The 25,633-nt window shown below is 38.5% G+C and overlaps 1 protein-coding gene across 1 annotated transcript in view; it reads right to left on the bottom strand.

Annotated features, from left to right (window-relative positions):
• Positions 1–10,412: 10,412 nt before the first annotated feature.
• SHCBP1 (SHC binding and spindle associated 1) overlaps positions 10,413–25,633 on the bottom strand; it is a 53,416-nt gene continuing 38,195 nt past the window's right edge. Inside the window, exons 11-13 of the mRNA XM_007539444.3 lie at positions 14,106–14,192; positions 13,658–13,799; positions 10,413–11,535 (exon numbers count right to left, since the gene is read on the bottom strand). Of these exons, the coding sequence (XP_007539506.2) occupies positions 11,213–11,535; positions 13,658–13,799; positions 14,106–14,192 (552 nt within the window). The 3' untranslated portion in view covers positions 10,413–11,212. The remainder of the gene's footprint in view (positions 11,536–13,657; positions 13,800–14,105; positions 14,193–25,633) is intronic.

Raw genomic sequence — 25,633 nt, 5'->3', positions numbered from 1 at the left:
GTCCTGCCTCTCTCTCCTCCAGCAGAAGAGTCAGGAACCAAGGAAGTACATAGGATAGGGGGCAGAGAGAAGGAAGAAGTGCGAACTAGCAAGGACTAAACCAAAATTTCCCAGAGGCAGGGGGAGTGAGACCAAACCAATGTAACAGAATGACCATATAAATAGACCACAATATCAAGCAATGTTACAGAAGGGATCCCAGAAGCAGAACTAGAAGCATACCAATAATACTACCCAGAGCCATCTACAAATTTAATGCTATCCCCATCAAGGGCCCAACCACATTTTTTAGGAGAATAGAACAAATGCTACAAATGTTTGTCTAAAACCAGAAAAGACCTAGAATTGCCAAAACAATCTTGAGAAGAAAGAACAGAACTGCAGGCATCACACTCCCAGATCTCAAACTGTATTATAAGGCCACTGTAATCAGAACGGGTTGGTACTGGAACATTAATAGACCCACTGACCAGTGGAGTAGAACTGAGAATCGAGAAGTAAGTCCCCACACCTATGGACATCTAATCTTTGACAAAGTTGCCTACAATATTAAATGGGGAAAGGGAAGTCCCTTCAAAAATAGTGTTGGAAAAAATGGGTTGAAACTGGAATAGGGCACCAAAGTAAAAACCCTGGTTGAGGGTGAGAGTGGATGTTCAGCTTCATGTGGCAGGGAGAGGGAGAAGAGAAGGGGGTTGGGATGGGGCAGTCTTTTGGTGGTGGGAATAGTGTTTATGTACACTCCTATGAATTTGTAGTCATATAAATCACTATTTAAGTAATATGAGAGGGGAAAATTGATTGAATATCTCAAAGTTCTTAAAGCACAGACTGAGTCTTTTTAATACATAGGCTGAGTCTTTGATATGTTGACTTTCTTAAAAGCTTAGTCCAGGGAGAACAGAAGCAATTGGTGGCATAGCTATATACAAATAATGTCAAAGGACATAAAATATGGTAATGTTGTGTAAGATGCAGCAAACCTAACAAAGAGATTTTTCAAAGTTAACCCAATTGCCAAATAATGTGAATATAGCAGTAATTATCTATTGTCTTCTTAAAGACATTAGGAACCTCCCATTTCCTATATAGAGCCTAGATTTCCCCAAGTCCTGGGACCTCTGGAGTGGAGCTCACTTTCCTGCATGCTTCTGTCAAGTCATACAAAATGATACTGCATCCGCTGATCCCAACCTATTCAATGCAACGAGTACCACCTCAGCATGCTTCACTTCAGACTGTGTCCAGTGACGTCAGACATGGAATGTCAACCCTTCACCATCATTACTTGGGTGAGACCTTTCCTTTCATAGTATTCTCTAATTTCATTCCAGGAGCTTCACTTCCTAACAAAGTCCCAAAACCTAGGTATAGACCAGGTCCCGTGAGATAGAGTATATATTCACATGTATCCATAAATTAGGGCAAAATATATAACTGAAAGCACAATAGTCTGTAGTGAGCCAGTATCAAGTTCATAATGAAATAGTGTCTACTTAGACTTAGATACCCTCCTCACCCAGTTCTTATTACAGTTCTCTCACTCACTCCAAAGCTAACCTTAGCAAAGCAAGGACTGCAAAAGCTGAATAAGGGCCAAAAGACTGCCATACTTTAACGATGACTCTTTAGTCAGCATCAGGCCATTCCATCAGCTGGGGCCCTATTCAAGAAGTCCTGAGATTTCCAAACAGACTTGATGGGCTTAGACCTCGAATAAATCCCTCTCTCCATTGTTAGCAGTCATCTCTATCAGAAACAACAAAATAGACCCTTTGTGGGCCCCCATAGGACCTTGACCTCAACTTGGATCAACAATGGTAGATAATGTTCCAACCTCCCTTGGGAGGATGGACAACATACTCTATGCTATACCTGAGGAAGATGGCTCAATATTGGGGCAGCTTGGAATGTTCCTACTCATGAACACAGAATGTGAGCTCAGATCTACAGGGATGCAGAGGCCACATAGGCCCCTAAGCTGATTATGGGCCCCAGATCACATCAAATCGATGAGGTTCACAGTCAACATTTATACACCTTTCCCATATTAGGGAGCTACTCTCTTCCCTGTTGAGCTTTCCGGTCCTTTTCACAGCCATGACATCATCTCCCCAGACAATAATTAGGATCCACTGGCATATCAGATTTCAGGCTCAGGGGCAAAAAGAAAAAGAAAAATACTAGTATAGCCACAGGCCCTTTGGAATTTAACTAAAATATGCTTACTAGCTATCTACAAAATGGAAGACCCCCCCACCCCCAACTCTTCATCTGCACTATTCCAGCCCTTAGGTCTATGATTGGTCAACAATTTGTTTGGTTTTGTATTTTAACACTCTTTTCAACCACCAGGTTCCAGATGCTAACATGATGCCGACCAGACTTCCCTGGACAGACAACTCCACCAATGTGTCCTGGAACTCTACTTCCCCAGAGCCCTTCCCCACTAGGGAAAGAGAGAGACAGGCTGGGAGTATGGATTGATCTGTCAATGCCCATGTTCAGCGGGGAAGCAATTACAGAATACAGATCTTCAACCTTTTGTATCCCACAATGACCTTGGGTCCATACTCCCAGAGGGTAAAGAATAGGAAAGCTATCAAGGGAGGGGATGGGATACAGAGTTCTGGTGGTGGGAATTGTGTGAAGTTGTACCCCTCTTATCCTATCGTTTAGTCATTGTTTCTTTTTTATAAATAAAAAAACTAATAACTAAAATAATAAGCTAGAGCTGAGCTGTGCACATGGGAAAAATTAGTAATAAAAAAATGGCTGAGGAGTAAAAAAAAAAATGGGTTAAAACATGAAGAAAAATGAGACTGAACCACTGTATTTCACCAAACACAAAAGTAAATTCCAAGTGGGTCAAGGACTTGGATGTTAGACCAGAAACTATAGAGGAAAATATTGGCAGAACTCTTTTTCGTATAAGTTTTAAAGACATCTTCAATGAAATGAATCCAATTACAAAGAAGACTAAGGCAAGAATAAACCAATGGGACTACATCAAATTAAAAAGCTTCTGCACAGCAAGAAACCACCACCCAAAGAGACCGCTCACAGAATGGGAGAAGATATTTACATGCCATACATCAGACATAAGTTTAATAACCAAAATATATAAAGAGCCTGCCAAACTCAACAAGAAAACAAATGACTGAATTCAATAATGTGGAGAGGAGATGTACAGAATATTCACCACAGAAGAGATCCAAAAGGCTGAGAAACACATGAAAAAGTGCTCCAAGTCATTGTCAGAGAAATGCAAATAAAGACAACAATGAGATACCACTTCACTCCTGTAAGAATTTTATACATAAGAAAAAGTAATAGCAACAAATGCTGGAGAGGTTGTGGGGTCAAAGGAACCCTCCTGGGAGTCGGGCTGTAGCGCAGCGGGTTAAGCGCAGGTGGCGCAAAGCACAAGGACCGGTATAAGGATCCCGGTTCGAACCCCGGCTCCCCACCTGCAGGGGAGTCGCTTCACAGGCGGTGAAGCAGGTCTGCAGGTGTCTATCTTTCTCTCCTCCTCTCTGTCTTCCCCTCCTCTCTCCATTTCTCTCTGTCCTATCCAACAATGACAACAACAATAATAACTACAACAATAAAACAACAAGGGCAACAAAAGGGAATAACTAAATAAAATAAATATTAAAAAAAAAAGGAACCCTCCTACACTGCTGGTGGGAATGTAAATTAGTCCAACCTCTGTGGAGAGAAGTCCAGAGAACTCTCAGAAGGCTAGAAATGGACCTACCCTATGACCCTGCAGTCCTCTCCTTAGGATATAGCCTAAGGAAGCCAACACACCCAACCAAAATGATCTGTGTACACATATGTTCTTAGCAAATCAATTTTGAATAGCCAAAACCTGGAAGCAACCCAAGTGTCCAGCAACAGATGAGTGGCTAAGCAAGTTGTGGAATACAATGGAATACTACTCAGTTATTATAAATGGTGATTTAACTGTTTTCAGCTGCCCATCTTGGATGGAGCTTGAAGAAATCATGTTAAGTGAAATAAGTCAAAAACAGAAGGATGAATATGGGATGATCTCCCTCACAAGCAGAAGTTGAAAAACAAGATCAGAGGAGAAAACACTAAGCAGAACCTGAACTGGAGTTGGTGTATCGCACCAAAGTAAAAGTCTTTGTGGTGGTGGGGGGGGAGTGAATACAGGTCCTGCAAAAGGATGACAGAGGACCTAGTGGGGGTTGTATTGTTTTGTGGGAAACTGAGAAATGTTATACATGTTCAAATTATTATATTCACTGTCAAATGTAAAACATTAATCCCCCAATTAAAAAAAAAAGCTACTGGAAATCATTAGGCAAGGTGTCAGGCTACAAAATCAATGTACAAAAATCAGTGGCATTTCTTCGTGAAAACACTAAGTCTGAAGAAGAGGATATCTAGAAATCACTCCTATCCACTGTTACAGCAAAATAAACAAAATACCTAAGAATAAACCTGACCAACTTCATTGAGGGGGAGGGGAGAGATGGGGAGAGATACAGACCTTTGGTTGTGGGAATGGCGTTAATATACACTCCTATTAACTTACAACATCTCAAATTATTATTTAATTAAAATGAGAGTAGGAAAAATGGATTGAATTTCTCAAACTTTTTGATGCATAGACCATAGGCTGAGTATATGTGTTCCTTCAATCTAAGCACTTAAGACTTCAAGTTGGAAATTAGATTGAATTTTAACAATGGGCTCAAATTGTTAATATATTTCTAATAATGACTTGTTCTTTGAAATATTGTCTCCAAAAGGCTTAGACCAGAGAGAATAGAAGCAACTGGTGGTGTTAGTTTATAAGATACAGCTATATGTAAATAGCATAAAAGGTCATACATTATGGTGAGTTCTTGTATGCTACAGCAAATCCTAACAATGGGATTTTCAAAGTTAACCCAATTACCAAAAAATTTGGTTATAGCAATAAGTATCTATTGTCTTCTTAAACCCTAACACAGCAGGAACCTTCCCTTTTCTCTATAAATCCTATACATCTCCCAATCCTGGAACCTCCAGGGTGGGGCTCACTTTCCTGCATGCTTCTTTCAAGTCATACCAACTGATACTGCATCTGCTGATCCCAATCTAATCAATGCAACCATCTCAGCTTGCTTCACTTCAGATTGTCCAGAGACGTCAGGCATGGAATGTCTACTCTTCAGCTTCACTACTCTGGTGAGACCATTCCTAGCTAATAGGACTCCTTATCTCCATTTCAAGTGGTGTACTTCTTAACAAAACCTCAAAATGTAGATATAGGCCAGGGCCCATGAAATAGGACATATGTACATGTATCCATAACTTAGGGGTAAATATGTACCTAAAAGAAAAGTACACAATCATTTGCAGTGAATCAAAAAATGAAGTAGAAAGAACCAAAAAGATACCTTAAAGTACCTATTTAATAGTTTCTACTTAGACCTAGATACCCTCCTTACCTACCTCCTATTACACATCCCCCAATCACTCCTAAGCTAACGAACGGTGTCAGATCAAATAAGGACTACAAAAGCAGAGTAGGGGCAAGAGGCTGACATACTTTAATGATGACTATCACAACCAGGCCACCCCATTAACTGGGGCCATAGTCAGGTAGCCCTGGGGTTCCCACACAGACATAATGGGTCTAGACCTCTCATCACTGTCACTGGTCATCTCCATGACCCTTTTGTGGACCCCTATAGGACTTTGCCCTCAATGTAGATCAATGATGGTAGGGAATGTTCCATTCTCCAAAGGGAGGTTGGACAACATACTCTACCTACTACCCGAGGAAGATGGGTCCTGAAATTAGTGCAGCCTGGAATGTCCCTAGCCATGACCACAGAATGTGAGCCCAGACCTACATGGATGCAGAGGTTACATAGGCTCCTGTGCTGAATATGGGCCCCAGATCAAACTGGTGCTGTTTACAGTTAACAATATTTATATACTTTCCCCATATTTGGGAGCTACTCTTTTCCCTGACCCAGCTTTCTAGTCCTTTTTCCAACTATGACACCATCTCCCTAGACAATAACCTGGGTCCACCTGCATATTAGATGTCAGGCTCAGCAAAAACTAGTAAAGTCATGGGCCCTCTGGAATATATCTAAAACATACCTATTAGCTTTTTCCAAAATGGAGACTCCAATCTTCATTTGTAATATTCATACTTTTAGGTTCATGATTAGTCAACAATTTGTTCTGCATTATATCTTAACTCTTTTTCAACCACCAGGTTCCAAATGACACCATGATGCCAATCTGACTTCCTTGGGCAGAGGAACCCTCCATGTGTCTTGGAACCCCACCTCCCCAGATCCCTGCTCCACTAGGGAAAGTGAGAGGCAGGCTGGGCGTATGAATTGACCTGACAACAACCATGTTTAGCAGAGAAGCAGTTACAGAAGCCAGACCTTCCATCTTCTGCACACCACAATGATCCTGGGTCCATACTCCCAGAGGGATAAATAGTAGGGAAACTATCAAGGGAGGGGACTTGAAAAGGAGCTCTGGGGGTGGGCAATGTGTGTAAATGTACCCCTCTTATCCTAGTATCTTGTCAATGTTTCCATTTTATAAATAAAAAATTTTTTTTCAGAAGATAAATTTCTTTTTTTAAAGATTTTATTTTTTATTTATTCATGAGAAAGACAGGAAGGAGAGAACAAACCAGACATCACTCTGGTACATGTGTTGCTGGGGACTGAACTCAGGACCTCATCATTGAGAATCCAGTGCTTTATCCACTATGCACATCCCAGAACACAGAAGATGAATTTCTTTATAGTACAGTTTCTTAAAGGTAACAAAAGACAGTGATTAAAATTACTTTTTTAAAAGTTAAACTAAAGGACCAGCAAAATAGCTCACCTGATAGTGTTCTTGGTTTGCCAAGCATGCAATCGAGGCTCTTCTCTGGCTCCCACCACTCATGATAGCTTTCTCTGAACCCTCTTTATCTGAAAAAGTTAGTTCAGAACAGTGAAGCCTTGGTGTCAAAAAGAAAAAGGAAAAAAACTAAATTCAATAATTAATATTTCAATAATTATCTAAATATTTAATGAGTTTATAGTAACATTAAACTTAGTAAAAATTTTCCAACATATTTGAAAAAATTCAAACAATCAAAAAAGGTACTTTTATTCAGGCTCAATATTGTAGTTCTAGCTTCTCTCAGTAGTGAGATATTAATCCAATCAATTTAAAATTATGTTAGTAAGATTATTTTGCCTAACCACAATGAGGGGGGCAAAATATCATACTACACACTTCTCCAAAAACATATAGATGACCTACAGCCATATGAAAAAAAAAGTTCCATATCACTTATTATTTAAGAAAAGCCAATTAAGACCACAATGAGATGTCACTGCATAACAGTAAGAATGGTCTATGTCAAAAAAGGTCAGAAAAATTATTGGAAAGGAAGTGGAGAAAAAGGACCTCAGGTATACTGTTGGTGGGAATGCAAACTGGTACAACTCTTATGGAAACAGTAATGGAGAGTCCTTAAATAACAAAAGAAATGTAGTAAATAATGATGCAGCAGGACCACTCTTAAAATATATAGCCAAAGGACATAAAAACACTGATTCAAAAGGATACATGTATACCATATTCATAGGTGCAGCATCCACAATAAGCAAAAATGGAAGTAGCATAGGCAAACAGATGATGAGATAAGCCAATACAATAGCACTCAGCCCTTAAGAAAAATGATGACAATGTGTTATTTGGGACTAAATGGATGGCACTGGAGGTGATTAAGTGAATATAGAAGTGAAAGACAGCTATGATTTCACTCATATGGGATATAGATAACTAATGAAAAAAAACTTGCAAAAAATAATAATAATAAAGTAGTCAAATTGTCTCTTGGAATCTGAAAACTAAGAAAGTCACCAAAGGGATAGTCATGGGAAAAGGCACAGAAACTTTTGTGGTTTGGTATGGTGAGTTGTATACACATACACACACACACACACTAGACTCCTAAAAATCTTATGATTCTTTAAAACAATGTTAAATCAATAAAGAACATTTTTTTTAAAAAAAAGATTGTTTTGATTGAAATAATCCTTTTGCTTTTAATTGATATTCAATTTAACTTCATTCTGAAGTTTTAGTTACCTGAGTTTCTTTTTTAATGTAAATATACCTGAATAGGAAGTCATTTTAGTTAAAAGCATTATATCCAAAGTTCTAACTCTAAAGATAAACATGTGTCCAATTAAACCTTTAGAGATAGACTAGTTTCTATTATAGAACATTTCTGATTATAAAAAAATTACAAGTCAAATATTTGTAAATCAAATGACTGAAATTGAAATACATGAATTAATTTTAACAATGCCACCAAAAGTAATGTAAGGACATAGATTTGAGACACATACACATACTTTCATACAAACGGCCCTTTTCTTCTCTAAAAAGACAAAATAATTCTCACTAATGGAACTGAGTATATTAGCATCTTCAGGAGAGAATCTGTATTAGAATTTCAAGTTAGCAAGTTTCTTAGTGAATAACACAAATTCATATTTAACTTAAACAAAGAGCTATGTGGCTAACTACATAAGTGTTTGGCAGAGTAAAGGGCTAGAAAGTTGGATTAGGGCAGAGTAGCTCCCATTCTTGAAAAAAACACACACACAAAAAATCTATGAATAAAATTATTTACCTCCATCCACCTGGTCCAGGACATATATATATATATATATTCAGTACAAGAGCCTGTATAACCTCAAATCCCTCTTTGTTTGAGCTTGCAGTTCATGGCCCACAACTGGAAACATTTTGCAGGCTGTACTCATTTCATGACCAGTTTTCCTCAAGTGGCAGGGCAGGATACTTCATCCTCCCTTCAGAGACTTGGGAAGTCCTTACATCAATGCTTTATGGTGAGGGCAAGATCCTGAGAAGGCCCAAAAAAGGGCTTATAAGATTCCTGATGAAAGTGACTAGTGGTGGTATAGAGAGGGATCCATTAGGGGCTGGGTGGTGGCATAACTGGTTGAGTTATACATTACAGTGTGTAAGGACCTAGGGTCAAGCCTCCAGTCCCCACCAGCAGGGGGGGAAAGCTTTGCAAATGGTGAAGCAGTGCTGCAGATGTCTGTCTCTCTCCTTCTCTATCTCCCCCTTCCTTCTCAGTTTCTGGCTGTCTCTATCAATACATAAATAAAGATAGTTATAATAATAAAAAGAGGGATCCATTAGAGGTCTAGGCCCATCATATTTTTGTGGGAATCCAAAAATTCCACGACATTTTTGGATAGATTCATATAAACATATTCACAATTAACCCCAAGTTCTCTTGTACTCTAGCAATTGATTTATCTCAAAGATTGTCCAGATGATTGTTTTTTTAAGCTGAATAGTTTTTGAATCAGTATTTGGCTCATACTGAACAAAAGAAAAGGGTGGGGATAGCATAATGGTTATGCAGAGACTCATGCCTGAGGCTCTATGGTCCCAGGTTCAATCCTCTACATCACCATTAGCCAAAGCTGATCAGTGCTCTAGTAATAAAATAAAATAAAATAAAATAAAATAAAATAAATTAGGGGCCAGGTGGTGGCACTCCTGGTTGAGCACACACACTACAGTGCCCAAGGACCCAGCTTCAGGCCGCTGGAGAATAGCTTCAAAAGTGGTAAATCAGGGTCTCTGTCTCTCTCCCTATCTCTCAATTTCTCTGTCTCTATCCAATAATAAATAAATACATGTTCTTTAAAGAAAAAACCTATATTTCAAGAGTCAAGCAAAAAAAAAATCTAACAAATTCCTCTACATTAGTAGACTCTGACAAGAATTATATTATTCAAATTAAAAGAAAAAAAACCAGAAGGGGCCGGGTGGTGGCATACCTGGTTGAGTGCACATATGCAAAAGGACCTGGGCTTGACCTCTTGGTTCCCACATGCAGGGGGAAAGTTTTGCAAGTGGTGAAACAGGGCTGCAGGTGTCTCTTTTCTCTCTCCCTTTCTTCTATCTTTCCCCCTAACCTCTCGATTTCTGGATGTCTCTATCCAATAAAGATAATTTTAAAAAAGAGAAAAAGAAAAGAAACAAAACCCCATAAAATTTAAAAAAAAACCCACATAATTGCACTTAGAAAAAAAAAAAATAGTGCTATATCTAATACACTAACAATATACCCAAACAGTGTATGTACTACAAAGTATCATAGTTGCTATACTAGTACCATGGCTCATAATGCATTTAGAAAAAATAGCTAGATTGGGGGCCAGATGGTGTTGCACCTGGTAGAGCTTCCACATTACAGTGTGCAAGGACCAGGTTCAAGCCCCTGCTCCCCACCTGTAGAGGGGAAGCTTCATGAGTGGTGAAGCAGGAGGAAAAAAAAAAGTGAAAGAAAAAATAACAAGGTTCAATTTTGTTTCATCATTATAATTTTAATCAGTAGCCATATAGATTTTTCACATAAATAACGTTAAAAACTGTAGCTTATAATATGTTATCAAAAGCAGAGCTGACAAAGGTTATACAATTAACTATTTTGACTAACAATTTTGTTCAGAATACTGTTATCATGAAGAAAAAGCACTTTCTTTTCAATCATTCGTATTCAGCAGCAGTGAAAATACATTGGCTTTCAACAACATACTTTATTTTGGCTACAAATCTAGAATGCTATCTATTACTACTATGATGACTGCCTAGTTTAACATAAATATGCATTCCACTCAAATTTTCATTAACAATGAAACTATAACCTCCCAATCATAAAGCTTTTTATTTTAAGAGCAGTATTATGCAAATACAGCATGGAAATCAGAATAATACTGGAGTAAAAAGACAACTGTAAGACACTGCATATCTGACATCTACTGCTTTTTTGTGCAATCACTGCATTCCATCTTCCTTCTTCCCTGTCTTAAGTGCTTAATTAAATGTATTTACACTAGAAAGTTGCAAATAGGTTAACTGTGAGAGAACCATTAAGAGTTTCTAGATAACAAATTTCCACATTTTCTATTTTACATGCTCTATAATCTTTTTTACAAACAAGCAATACTTTATGTGCAACAACTGCAGAGAAAAATAGATCTACATTTCACTCATACCTAATCATATGTAAACTACAGAAATAAAGCACACTAAAACAGCAGCAGTGATTTGCGGGCAGCATGTGCAAAAGCCAATGTCTTGCTCTGTATTTACATCACAGTGGTCAGAAAAGAAATGTGCCAAAACTTCCTTTCCCATTCCACTTGAACTGGTTCCCCAAAATTGAAATAAACATCTCCTGTGACATTAAGTTGTCATCAGCTTCTGTAATTCCTAGTTCACTTAATCTTTTCTTCTTCTGGCCTTTTTGCATTGATGCTACAACTAGCTCATTTACAATTTCACAATTGCCTTCAACTTGCTCAGAAAGGTCAGGTCTTCCATAAAGCTCCATTTTACCAGTTGCACACTGAATCAGCTCTTCTACATCCACACTTTCAGCTGCATTTGCCTCTCCATTTGTCTGAATTTTAAGTTCTTTACTCTCTAAAGAAACAAACATTATAAGAAGCAAAAGTTAAATATACAAACTAAAACATTTATTTCTCTTGTTTATCAAGGTTTTTCTACCAAGGAATCCTGCTATTATCTAACTGGATTTTACAAATTCCTTCCCATTAGATGGTAGTGAATAGTTGCCTTGATCTTCATATCATGGTTTTCTGGCATAACTGAATTTTCTTCTCTCTTCATCCTAAAATCTCATTAAAACAGACACTTCACCAAGTTAGGAGCTAGATGCTAAGACTAAAAACAGTGCTGAAGTTCCAAGAGACTCACTGAAGCAGCTAAATGGATACTTGTGTGCCAGGCTAGCTTCTCAAGCGGGAGACAGATGACCAGGGACTCATGGCTGAGTTGGGAACGAAGTTCAATCTTTATTGATGAGCACTAATACAGTGCAATCTATCTAATCTCTCTTCATTAGAAAATCCTGTCCTTTATATCTCCTGAGGCGGAAGTGTCAGGAAGAGGAAGTACGTAGGATAGGGAGTGGGGAGAAGGAAAAAAGCACGAGAACCAGTGGGGATTAAATGGTGGAAAACAGGATGTGACTTAGGAGAGGGGGCGGAGTGGAAAAAGAGAATCAGTGGGGATTAAACCAGTGCGGGTCTCAAAGAAAACAAGGATTATGTAAATAGACCACAGTGTAAAGCAACACAAGCGAACCTAACGTGATGATCAAAACAGAAGGGGTCTTGAAGCAGAATTAGAAGCAGACCAACACTTGTGATGGGCAGAATTCTAGGTGTCCCCAGAGACACCATCATAACTGCTAAATAGCAAAAGAATTAAGATTAAAATTAGGAGGAAGTCGGGTGGTAGCACAGCAAGTTAAGCGCAAGTGTCACAAAGCGAAAGGAACAGCTTAAGGATCCCAGTTTGAGGCCCCGGCTCCCCACCTGCTGGGGAGTCACTTCACAAGCGGTGAAGCAGGTTCGCAGGTGACTCTCTTTCCCCGTCTCTGTCTTCCCCTCCTCTCTCCATTTCTCTGTGTCCTATCCAACAATGATGACATCAATAACTACAACAATAAAAAAGGGCAACAAAAGGGAATAAAAGGTATACTTAAAATAAAAAAATTTAAAAAACAAAAAAATGATTAAAATTAGGAATCAGGTGACCATAAGAAAAGATGATTCTAAGATAGAAAAGGGTGACCTGAAATCTGTGATTAAAATGGGAAAGCATAAAATACATAGATATGGATATGTAGAGAAGAATTAGAACAAGTCAACATATCTGAGGCCTTGGGAGAACTACTGTAGTTTACAACAGAGGGAATGAGGACACAGAACTCTGGTGGTGGGAACGGTATATAATTATGCCCCTATTATTTTATAATTTTGACTCAGGTGTGTCTAATAATAATAGTTTAAAGGGCAAAATTTTAAAAGCAGAGTCTACTCAGGCCAGCAGAAGAATAGGAAAGCAATAAAGAAATTCAAAGTATGAGAGAAATTTGCCTCAAGTTTCTGAGTTGCTGAGATGGAGGTTTATAGCTCAGAAGTCTGACACTAACCTCCAGTTGCTGAAAGTGGTCGCTAGTTAATGTCAGCAAGAAAGCAGAGACCTCAGTTTTCAGTCTCAAGGAACCAGATTCTGCCAACAATAAAAACAAGCTGGGAAATAGATTCCCTACCCTCCAGGTTGTACAGAACCCTGATAAATTGAGAACTCAATTTTGCCCTTGTGAAACCTTAAGTATTGAATAGAGAATCCAGATAAGCCAAACTAGACTTCTGACCTCCAGACCTATAAGGAAAAAAAAAAAAAAAAAACTCCCAGAAATATAACTTAAGGAAGCAGCAATAGTGTAGGTGTGACTTAAAAGGGGAAGCAGGACCATAGAAGAAAATGGGCAAAAATATATGAATACTGTTATAGAAATAATAGTCAACCCATATCTGTGACCTTGGGAGAACTACTGCAATGTCCAATGGAGGAAATGGAGACATAGAACTTTAGTAGTGGGAACAGTGTGGAGTTACACCCCTGTTATCTCATAATTTATAAATCAATATTAAAAATAAAATAAAAAATATATATACTATTTTGTAACATACTATCAATAATACATTTTTTAAAATGCTAAATATAGAATTACCTTTAGTTCCAACATGGGCATTTCCTTGCAGGTCACAGAAAATTGTAGGTTTTACCAAGACAACAGCATAACCTTCATTATTGTGTATGACATTATTCACCATGGATATTTTAGGAATATCATAATGTTCATCTAAGAAGTCCTATGACATTGAAAACAAATATTTTAAGGAACCATCACATTCAATGCTGCCTACTTAAAATTTTTTTTTCATTTTTTTCAAACTGTATTCTAGATATAAAGTAGAAAAGTTACGCTCATTAAAATGTGGTAACACAGTCTGAGCTAAATGACTCAGCATTCACAAAGGATTTAATATTAACATGCTGCTTACACTTCTCAAAACCAGGATAAAACAGAGTCCGACATGAAAGTTTGATAAACATAATTACTACTTAGGTAAAAGCAGTATAACCTTTGAAAAGGGAGTGTTTCAATAGGTGCTCACCTTAATAAGAATCCCTTCCTTACAGTGATGAATCTCATTGTCACTCAAGATACACTTACTTCCAGGATATATTTCTATACCAGCACCCTACAAATTACAAAGTAAAGTAAAGACAATCAACTTTTAAAAGGAGCAAGGATCCTCTCCCCAGTAAACTAGGAATATCAAAGGACCTGGGACCACAACAAGACAGGACTAGAACTACTCTGGAAACCCACCAAATCACTAGTGAGTGCAAACGTGTGGTTCGTGGACAAAGGGAAGCTTAATGAGAAACTCCTGGGGCTAAAGCCTGTATCTACTCCCAAGAAGCTGGTAACAGTCTAACAGTTTGCCAGTTGAGGAGCCACTTCTAGTCTGTTTTGCCAAAAAAAGAATGCTGAAGGGAGGAGAGGAGTCCCATAAGGTGAACCAAATGCAATTATGAGTCTCCATACCTACTGCCCCTCAGAGCAGTAACCAGGAGGCCCCATGCTGACATCGGGAGGCAGAGAACTGGACAGAAAACTCAGGAGATGATCTGCATTCCAGTGGACTGGAGTGGGGCTGTATAGTGGGAATATTTCCACACTGTTCTCCAGATGAATTGGGAGATATGGTGAATAAATGCAGCAGAACTCACAGAATATAAGCAGGATTTGTTTGGAAGTTCACAGGCCAGAGTACTGTTGCCTACGTTGGCTCTGGCTGCTGGCAGAAAAGTTGAATTGAGTTTGGGGCTTTGGATCCTCGGGCGTGGGAATCTCTGTGCATAATCACTGTTTTCTCTCTCCCCCACCCTTATTTATTTCTAGTGAGGAGTTAGTGATTAAGCTAAAAAGCCTATTTATAGTTAGAGAGCCCTCAGACTCCCATAGCCTACAGGAAGAAAAAGAACAAAAGAGGTTTTAACAGCCACTGTGCTTCAACTCAGGGATCCAGATAACATAGAAACAACTGTTAATTTCACAACTGTGAACTCTTTACCTTACTTAGACACAAGTCAATCCAGGGAAGAGTGATCAGTAGATTAAAAAGTACACAGAGAGGAACCTCTTAACATACTATTTAGAATGCTTAAACCAACAAGAAATACTGGAGAAATGAACAAGGATAAAAATCCAGTTAAGAATTGTGACTTCCGGAGGCAGAGCTACGAGCAGCAGATCTCTTTCTCTCCTCTCCTCTCCTCTCCTCTCCTCTCCTCTCCTCTCCTCTCCTCTCCCGGATCAACTAGGAATACCAAAGGAGACCACCTAGACCGAAACAAGACAGGACTAGAATGACCACAGGAACCCACTAAATCACCGGTGAGTACAAACATGTGTGGCTGGTGACAGAGAGGAGAGAGGGGCCTAAGAAGAGATTAAGTGACTGCTAACAGTTCAGCAGTTTATCAGTGGAGACACCACCTCCAGTCTGCTCCACCAACAAGGGGATAGCTTAAGGGTGGAGAGGACTCCCCAGAGACTCACAAAATGCAACTCTGAGTCTCCATTGCTATTACCCTCAGAATCTGGAGCAGCGACAGGAAGGGACACCAGGGGACAGAGATCTAACCAGGAAACTCAGAAGACCTATACCTTGGTGGCATAGCTGAGGGCCTGTGAAAGTCTCTTTGCATAACCACTGGATTATCTCTGCCACACCCTGCTTTATCTCTTGGTCAGGAGTTAGTGATCAAGCTAAGAAGCCTATTGATAGTTTAAAATCCCTCAGGCTCCCATAGCCTACAGGGAAGAAAAAAAAAGAGGCTTTTACACCACTGAGCTCCAACTCAGGGATTGAAAAAACTGTTAACATATATAAAATGGTTAAAACAACAAGAAAAAATATTGGAGACTCGAACCAAGACAAGAGTCCAGCTGAAAGTCCTCCAGAGGGTGAAGCACAAAACAACGAGTTCAAAATCCAAACATTAGCTAAGGAAATAATAATAGGAGTGAGTAAAGAATTTGAAAAAATTGTAATCAAAAATGCAGGAACAACAAATGAGAAAATGGAAGAAAATTCTAATTATCTCATGGTTATTAGAGAGCTGAAAGCTGAAATCGCCGAGCTAAGAAGGCAACTAGCTGAACAAGCTAAAACAGTATCAGAGCAGGGCAACAAAATAGATGAACTCCAGAAAGCAGTAGAGGGCAGAGAGAATAGAATCTATGAGGCTGAAAACAGAATTAGCAAGATTGAGGATGAATTAGAGACAACTAAAAATGAAGTAAGAGATCTCAAAAAGAGATTAATAGATGCTGAAAACAACAACAGAGTCCTATGGGATGACTTCAAAAGAAACAATATATGCATTATTGGCTTACCAGAGGAAGAAAGAGAAGGGGAGGAAGAAAACATTCTCCAGGCCATAATAGCTGAAAATTTCTCTAGTCTAGACAACACCAAAGACATAAAGATTCAAGAAGCCCAGAGGGTCCCAAACAGAATTAACCCAGACCTAAAGACACCAAGACATGTCATACTTAGATTGGAAAGGAATAAGGATAAAGAAAGGATCCTGAAGGCTGCAAGAGAAAAACAAAGAGTCACCTACAAAGGAAAACCCATAATATTAGCAGCAGACTTCTCCATACAAACACTACAGGCCAGAAGAGAATGGCAAGATATCTATCGAGTGCTCAATGAGAAAGGCTTTCAGCCAAGAATACTATATCCTGCTAGACTGTCATTCAGACTAGATGGAAGCATCAAAACCTTCTCAGACAAGCAACAGTTGAAGGAAGCAACCATCACCAAGCCTTCCATGAAAGAAGTTCTGAAAGGTCTCCTATAAAAAACCAGACCACCACAAATAGGACATATATCAAAACACTCTAAAACTCTACAAGAATGGCGTTAAAATATCTTCAATCTTTGATATCAATAAATGTCAATGGCCTGAATTCACCTATAAAAAGACACAGAGTAGGTAGATGGATCAGAAAACACAACCCAACAATATGCTGTCTACAGGAAACTCACCTAACTCAACAGACAAACACAAACTTAAAGTGAAAGGATGGAAAACTATCACACAACCCAATGGCCCACAAAAAAGGGCAGCAACAGCTATTCTCATATCTGACATGATAGACTTTAAAATAGATAAGATTAAAAAAGATAGGAATGGACACTACTTAATGCTCAGAGGATCAGTCAATCAAGAGGACTTAACAATTATTAATATCTATGCACCCAATGAGAAGCCATCTAAATACATCAAGCTTCTACTGAAAGAGCTACAGCAATATAGTAACAGTAACACAATCATAGTAGGGGACCTCAACACCCCACTATCTCAACTTGACAGATCATCCAGGAAGAAAATCAGTAAAGACATAAGGGAGCTAAATGAAGAGATAGATAAACTAGAACTATTGGACATTTTCAGAGTCATTGATCCCAAGAAACTGGAATACACATTTTACTCAAATCCACATGGATCATTCTCAAGGATAGACCATATGTTAGGCTCAAAGATAGCATCAGCCAATTCAAGAGCACTGAAATCATCCCAAGCATCTTCTCAGACCACAGTGGAATTAAACTAACACTTAACAATCAACAAAAGATTAGTAACAGTCCCAAAATGTGGAAGCTCAACAGTACACTTCTTAACAACTTCTGGGTCAAAGAGGAAATCAAGGAAGAAATCAAAATGTTTCGAGAGTTCAATGAAAATGAAGACACAAGCTATCAAAATATTTGGGACACAGCTAAAGCAGTCCTAAGAGGGAAGTTCATAGCTATACAACCACACATTAGGAAACAAGAAAAAGCACAAATAAACAGCCTGATTGCACATCTTGAAGACCTAGAAGAAGAACAACAAAGGAATCCTAAAGCAACCAGAAGGACAGAAATCACTAAAGTTAGGGCAGAAATAAATAACATTGAGAATAGGAAAACCATACAAAAGATCAATGAAAGTAAATGTTGGTTGTTCGAAAGAGGAAACAAAATCGATAAACCTTTAGCCAGACTCACAAAACAAAAAAAGGGAGAAGACCCAAATAAATCGGATAGTAAATGAAAGAGGAGATATCACAACAGACATTGCAGAAATTCAACATATCATGCGAGGCTTCTATGAACAACTATATGCCACCAAGCTAGAGAACCTAGAAGAAATGAATGATTTCCTAGATACCTACCAACTTCCAAAACTAAGTAAAGAGGAAGTGGATAACATGAACAGGCCCATCACAGCTAATGAAATTGAAACAGTTATCAAAACTCTTCCAAAAAATAAAAGTCCTGGACCAAATTGTTTTACAAATGAATTCTACAAAACTTTCAAAGAAGAACTAATACCTCTACTTTTAAAAGTCTTCCAGAAGATTGAAGACACTGGAATACTCCCTGCCAGCTTCTATGAAGCCAACATCACCCTGATACCAAAAGCAGACAGGGACACAACCAAAAAAGAAAACTACAGACCAATATCTCTGATGAACATAGACGCGAAAATATTGAACAAAATTCTAGCCAACCGGATACAGCAGTATATCAAAAAGATTGTTCATCATGACCAAGTGGGGTTTATCCCAGGCATGCAAGGTTGGTTTAATATACATAAATCAATCAATGTGATCCACCACATCAACAAAAGCAAGACAAAAAACCACATGGTCATATCAATAGATGCAGAGAAAGCCTTTGACAAAATACAACATCCCTTTATGATAAAAACACTACAAAAATGGGAATAGATGGAAAATTCCTGAAGATAGTGGAGTCTATATAGAGCAAACCTACAGCCAACATCATACTCAATGGTGAAAAACTGGAAGCATTTCCCCTCAAATCAGGTACCAGATAGGGCTGCCCACTATCACCATTACTATTCAACATAGTGTTGGAAGTTCTTGCCATAGCAATCAGGCAGGAGCAAGGAATTAAAGGCATACAGAATGGAAGAGAAGAAGTCAAACTCTCCTTATTTACAGATGACATGATATATACATGGAAAAACCTAAGGAATCCAGCAAGAAGCTTTTGGAAATCATCAGACAATACAGTAAGGTGTCAGGCTATAAAATTAACATTCAAATGTCTGTGGCATTCCTCTATGCAAACACTAAGTTAGAAGAAATTGAAATCCAGAAATCAGTTCCTTTTTCTATAGCAACAAAAAAAATAAAATATCTAGGAGTAAACCTAACCAAAGAAGTGAAAGACTTGTATACTGAAAATTATGAGTCACTACTCAAAGAAATTGAAAAAGACACAAAGAAGTGGAAAGATATTCCATGTTCATGGGTTGGAAGAATTAACATCATCAAAATGAATATATTACCCAGAGCCATCTACAAATTTAATGCTATCCCCATCAAGATCCCAAGCACATTTTTTAGGAGAATAGAAAAAATGCTACAAATGTTTATCTGGAACCAGAAAAGACCTAGAATTGCCAAAACAATCTTGAGAAAAAAGAACAGAACCGGAGGAATCACACTGCCAGATCTCAAACTGTATTATAGGGCCGTTGTCATCAAAACTGCTCGGTACTGGAACAAGAACAGACACACTGACCAGTGGAATAGAATTGAGAGCCCAGAAATGAGGCCCCACACCTATGGACATCTAATCTTTGACAAAGGGGCCCAGACTATTACATGGGGAAAGCAGAGTCTCTTCAACAAATGGTGTTGGAAACAATGGGTTGAAACATGCAGAAGAATGAAACTGAATCACTGTATTTCACCAAATACAAAAGTAAATTCCAAGTGGATCAAGGACTTGGATGTTAGACCACAAACTATCAGATACTTAGAGGAAAATATTGGCAGAACTTCTTTCCGCATAAATTTTAAAGACATTTTCAATGAAACGAATCCAATTACAAGGAAGACTAAGGCAAGTATAAACCTATGGGACTACATCAAATTAAAAAGCTTCTTCACAGCAAAAGAAACCACTACCCAAACCAAGAGACCCCTCACAGAATGGGAGAAAATCTTTACATGCCATACATCAGATAAGAGTTTAATAACCAACATATATAAAGAGCTTGCCAGACTCAACAACAAGACAACAAATTACCCCATGAAAAAATGGGGGGAGGAATTGGACAGAATATTCACCACAGAAGAGATCCAAAAGGCCGAGAAACACATGAAAAAATGCTCCAAGTCTCTGATTGTAAGAGAAATCCAAATAAAGACAACAATGAGATATCACTTCACTCCTGTGAGAATGTCATACATCAGAAAAGGTAACAGCAGCAAATGCTGGAGAGGGTGTGGGGTCAAAGGAACCCTCCTACACTGCTGGTGGGAATGTCAGTTGGTCCAACCTCTGTGGAGAACAGTCTGGAGAACTCTCAGAAGGCTAGAAATGGACCTACCCTATGACCCTGCAATTCCCCTCCTGGGGATATATCCTAAGGAACCCAACACATCTATCCAAAAAGATCTGTGTACACATATATTCTTGGCAGCACAATTTGTAATAGCCAAAACCTGGAAGCAACCCAGGTGTCCAACAACAGATGAGTGGCTGAGCAAGTTGTGGTATATATACACAATGGAATACTACTCAGCTGTAAAAAATGGTGACTTCACCATCTTCAGCCGATCTTGGATGGCCCTTGAAAAAGTCATGTTGAGTGAAATAAGTCAGAAACAGAAGGATGAATATGGGATGATCTCACTCTCAGGCCGAAGTTGAAAAACAAGATTAGAAAAGAAAACACAAGTCGAACCTGAAATGGAATTGGAGTATTACACCAAAGTAAAAAGAATACAGGTCCATGAAAAATGATGAATGAAATAGTGGGGGTTGTATTGCTAAATGGGTATCTGGGGAATGTTATGCATGTAAAAAAAAAAAAAAAAAAAGAAGTAGAAACGCAAAGCAGAAATTGACTGAGTTTGGAGTATGGCACCAAAGTAAGAAAGCAGAAGTATACTAGAGTTAGCAGTGAGTACCTCCCTAATACTTCCTCTCCACTTTTCCAAGCTTTGGGTCCATGATTGCTCAACAATTTGTTTGGCTTTGTATGTTAACTCTCTTTTCAGTCACCAGGTTCCAGGTGTCATCAGGATGCCGGCCAGACTTCCCTGGATTGAAGACACCACCAATGTGTCCTGGAGCTCAGCTTCCCCAAAGACCCATCCTACTAGGGAAAGAGAGAGGCAGACTGGGAGTATGGACCGACCAGTCAACGCCCATGTTCAGCGAGGAAGCAATTACAGAAGCCAGACCTTCTACCTTCTGCAACCCTCAATGACCCTGGGTCCATGCTCCCAGAGGGATAGAGAATGGGAAAGCTATCGGGGGAGGGGGTGGGATATGGAGATTGGGTGGTGGGAATTGTGTGGAGTTGTACCCCTCCTACCCTATGGTTTTGTTAATTAATCCTTTCTTAAATAAAAATAAATAAATAAATAAATAAATAAATAAATAAATAAAAAAGAAAAAAGAAAAATGATGAATGAAATAGTGGGGGTTGTATTGTTATATGGGAATCTGGGGAATGTTATGCATGTACAAACTATTGTATTTACTGTTGAATGTAAAGCATTAATTCCCCAATAAAGAAATAAATTATTATTAAAAAAGTAAAATAAAATACAAAATAAAATTTAAAAATCCAGTTAAAAGCTCCCCAAAGTTTGAAGCACATAAGAATGAGGTCAACATCCAAAGTCTAATTGAGGAATTAGTCATAGGAGTGAGGAAAGAATCTGAAAGCATATTCATCAAAAATGGTAAACAACAAATAAGACTCTGAGAGAAAACACTACCTCAAGATAATCAGAAAGGTGAAAGCTGAAATAGCTGAGTTAAGAGCACAACTAGCTGAACAAGCTAATATGATATCAGAACAGGGTAACAACATACCTGAGCTACAGAAAACAACAGAGGGGAGAAAGAATAGAATGAGAGAGGCAGAAAACAGACTTAGCAAGATTGTGGACAAACAAAAGAAAACAAAGAAAGAAGCAAGAGATCTCAAAAAGAGATTAAGAGATATTGAAAACAGCAACAAAGACATATGGGATGACTTCGAAAGAAATAATATATGGATTACTGGCTTGTCTGAGGAAGAAACAGAGGGAAGGGAAGAAAGCACTCTACAGGACATAAAAGCTGAGAACTTCTCCAGTCTAGACAACATAAAAGACATAAAGGTTCAAGAAACCAAGAGGGACTCAAAAAGAACTAACCGAGACTTAAAGACACATCATATTTAGAATGAAATGGAATAAGGATAAAGAATGGATGCTGAAGGCTGCAAGAAAAAAAAAACAAAAAAACAAAGAGTCAAGTACAGAGGAAAACCCGTAAGAGTAGCAGCAGACATCTCCACACAAACACTATAGGCCAGAAGGGAATGGCAAGGTATCTGTCAAGTGCTCAATGAGAAAGGCTTTCAACCAAGACTACTGTATCCTGCTAGATTGTCATTCAGACTAGATGGAGGCATCAAAACCTTCTCAGACAAGCAACAGTTGAAGGAATCAACTATCACCACGCCTGCCCTGAAAGAAGTTCTGAAAGGTCTCTTATAAACAACCACAGCATTATAGACAAGCCTCATGTCAAAACCCTCTAAAATTTTAAGAATAATGGCATTAAAATATCTTCAATCTATGATATCAATAAATGTAAAAGGCACAGAGTAGGAAGATGGATCAGAAAGCACAGCCCAACCATATGCTGTCTGCAGGAATCCCACCTAACTCAACAAGACAAACACAGACTCAAAGTGAAAGGATAGAAAACTACGATACAAGCCAATGGACCACAAAAAGGGGCAGAAACAGCTATTCTCATATCTCACACAATAGACTTTAAAATAAATTTTTATTTATTTTTTAAATATTTATTTTCCTTTTGTTGCTCTTGTTGTTTTTTATTGTTGTAGTTATTATTGTTGTTATCAATGTCGTCGTTGTTGGATAGGACAGAGAGAAATGGAGAGAGGAGGGGAAGACAGAGAGGGGAAGAGAAAGACACCTGCAGATCTGCATCACTATTTTCCCTTTTTGTTGCTCTTGTTGTTTTTATTGTTGTTGTAGTTATTATTGTTGTTATCAATGTCATCATTGTTGGATAGGACAGAGAGAAATGGAGAGAGGAGGGGAAGACATAGAGGGGAAGAGAAAGACTACCTGTGAAGCAACCCCCTGCATGTGGGGAGTCAGGGGCTAAACCCGGATCCTTCAGCTGGCTTTTACACTTCCTGTGCCTAACCCGATGCACTACCACCCTCTCCCTAAAATAAATAAAATTTCAAAAGATAAGGACAGACATTATTTAGTGCTCAGAGGATCAGTCAATGAAAAGGATTTAACAATTATTAACATCTATACACCCAATGAGAAGCCATCTAAAGACATCAAACATGAAAGAGCTACAGTAATATATTAACAGCAACACAGTAATAGTAGGGAACTTCAACACCCCTCTGTCTCAACTTAGCAGATCATCCAGGCAGAAAAGAAACAAGGGAACTAAATTAAAAGATAAATAAACTAGAACTATTGGACATTTTCAGAGTCATTCATCCCAAGAAACTGGAATACACATTTTACTCAAGTCAACATGGGTCATTCTCAAGGACAGAGCATAAGTGAGGCCACAAAGACAGCGTCAGCAAATTCAAGAGCATTGAAATCATCCCAAGCATCTTCTCAGACCACAGTGGAATGAAACTAACACTTAACAATAAACAAAAATTAGTGAAATGTGGAAACTCAGTAGTACACTACTGCACAACTACTGGGTCAAAGAGGAAATCAAAATGTCTTGAGAGTTCAATAAAAATGAAGACAGGAGCTATCAAAATATCTGGGACAAAGCTAAGGCAGTACTGAGAGGGAAGTTCATAGCCATACAAGCACACATTAGGAAACAAGAAAAAGCTCAAATAAACAACCTAATTGCATACTTTAAAGACTTAGAAGAACAAAGGAACCCTAAAGCAAGTCCAAAAGAAGAACTGAAAAAACTAAAGTTAGGGCAGAAATAAATAACATTGAAAATAAGAAAACCTGCACTGGGTGGAGGCACACAGAGTGCACATGTTTACTGTGTGCAAGGACCCAGATTCAAGTCACTGGTCCGCACCTGCAGGGTTTGAACAAAATTCTAGCCAACTGGATACAGCAGAATATTAAAAATACTGTTCATCATGACTAGGTGGGGTTTATCCCAGGGATGCAAGGTTGGTTTAATATACATAAATCAATCAATGTGATCCACCACATCAATAAATGCAAGACCAAAAACCTCACAGTTCAATTTTATCTCACTCTGACTCAGCACCACATGATAGCAATAAAAAGTGATTAAAATTTTTAAAAAGCAATTAGTACATACAACAAATGCATGCACCAGCAAATAATGTTGAAAAAATTAATCTCAAAAGGTTATGTACTATATGATTTTATTATGTAGTATTTTTGAAGTGATAAACAAATGGAGAGAGGGTTTGCCAGTCAGGTTAAGGCAAATCAATATGGCTACAAAACAGCTGTATGAGTGAGCCTTATAGTGCTGGAAACAGGAAACATTCACGTTGACTAAACTAATGTTATTCTGTTTGTATCTATCAGACTCCCAACATGTCAGGGCAAACTGGTAAAGGGTAAAGGATATATATCTCTGTGTTAAACTTTACAAAAGCATGTGAATCTAGCATCTCAAAATTAAATGTCTAATTAAAATTAACTGAAGCTTCAATGCTAAAGATTTACTTACAAAATTAGTAAGGGTTTTAAATGTATCTTATATTCACCATAAAATAAAATTTATTATTTTTCTTCCAAATGCCTGTTTTAAAAATGCTACACGGCAGGGGAAGATAACATAATGGTTATGCAAATGAACTCTCATGCCTCAGGTTCAATCCCCCACACCACCATAAGCCAGAACTGAGCAGTGCTGTGGTAAAAAAAAAAAAAAAAAAAAGCTAAGCAAGAAGAACCTTACACAACTGAGCCTTGCTGTGTTTATGTAAGTATTTTAATTTCTTCAAAGAAAAAAGAACAATAGTACAAGCTTACATCTTGGTCCCACATTTTATTTATGTATGAAGAGAAGTCTGCTAGGAAATTATGCCGATGCAGTCACATCTGCCATGTTTTCCCCTCAGGCTACTAGTTCCTGCTAGAGTTGGGACATTCTCGGAGTGCCTGTTCAGCCATGTTATGCCCTCAGGACATTGTCTATATCCCACGATATCTGGAGTGCTTTGGTCACTCCTCCCCCCTCCCATTCTCACGAGAGTTATTATCCTATCCTGGAGTGCTATGGTTACTCCTCCCCCTTCCCATTCTTGAGAAAGCTACTCCTATAAAAGCCTTTCTTCTTCCGCACCTCGCTCTCTTGCCAGCGCTTCACTCCAGTGTTCAGATGCAGGAAAGGTTACTGTGTGAGGTGGCCATTTTCGCTACCTCCACGTGGCCCAACCTGCTTCTCTAGCACCCAATTCTGAGGTGCCAGCGCAAATAAAGATTTGTGTTTCCTCTTTGCTCTGGACCTCCTCTCTCTCATCTCCGCAGCCTGCGCTCAACAACATCTGGCTCAACAACACAAGTCTAAAC

The sequence above is a fragment of the Erinaceus europaeus genome, chromosome 2 (genome assembly GCF_950295315.1).
Source record: "Erinaceus europaeus chromosome 2, mEriEur2.1, whole genome shotgun sequence".
Classification (NCBI taxonomy): domain Eukaryota; kingdom Metazoa; phylum Chordata; class Mammalia; order Eulipotyphla; family Erinaceidae; genus Erinaceus; species Erinaceus europaeus.
This window is presented reverse-complemented; position numbering and strand designations above follow the sequence as displayed.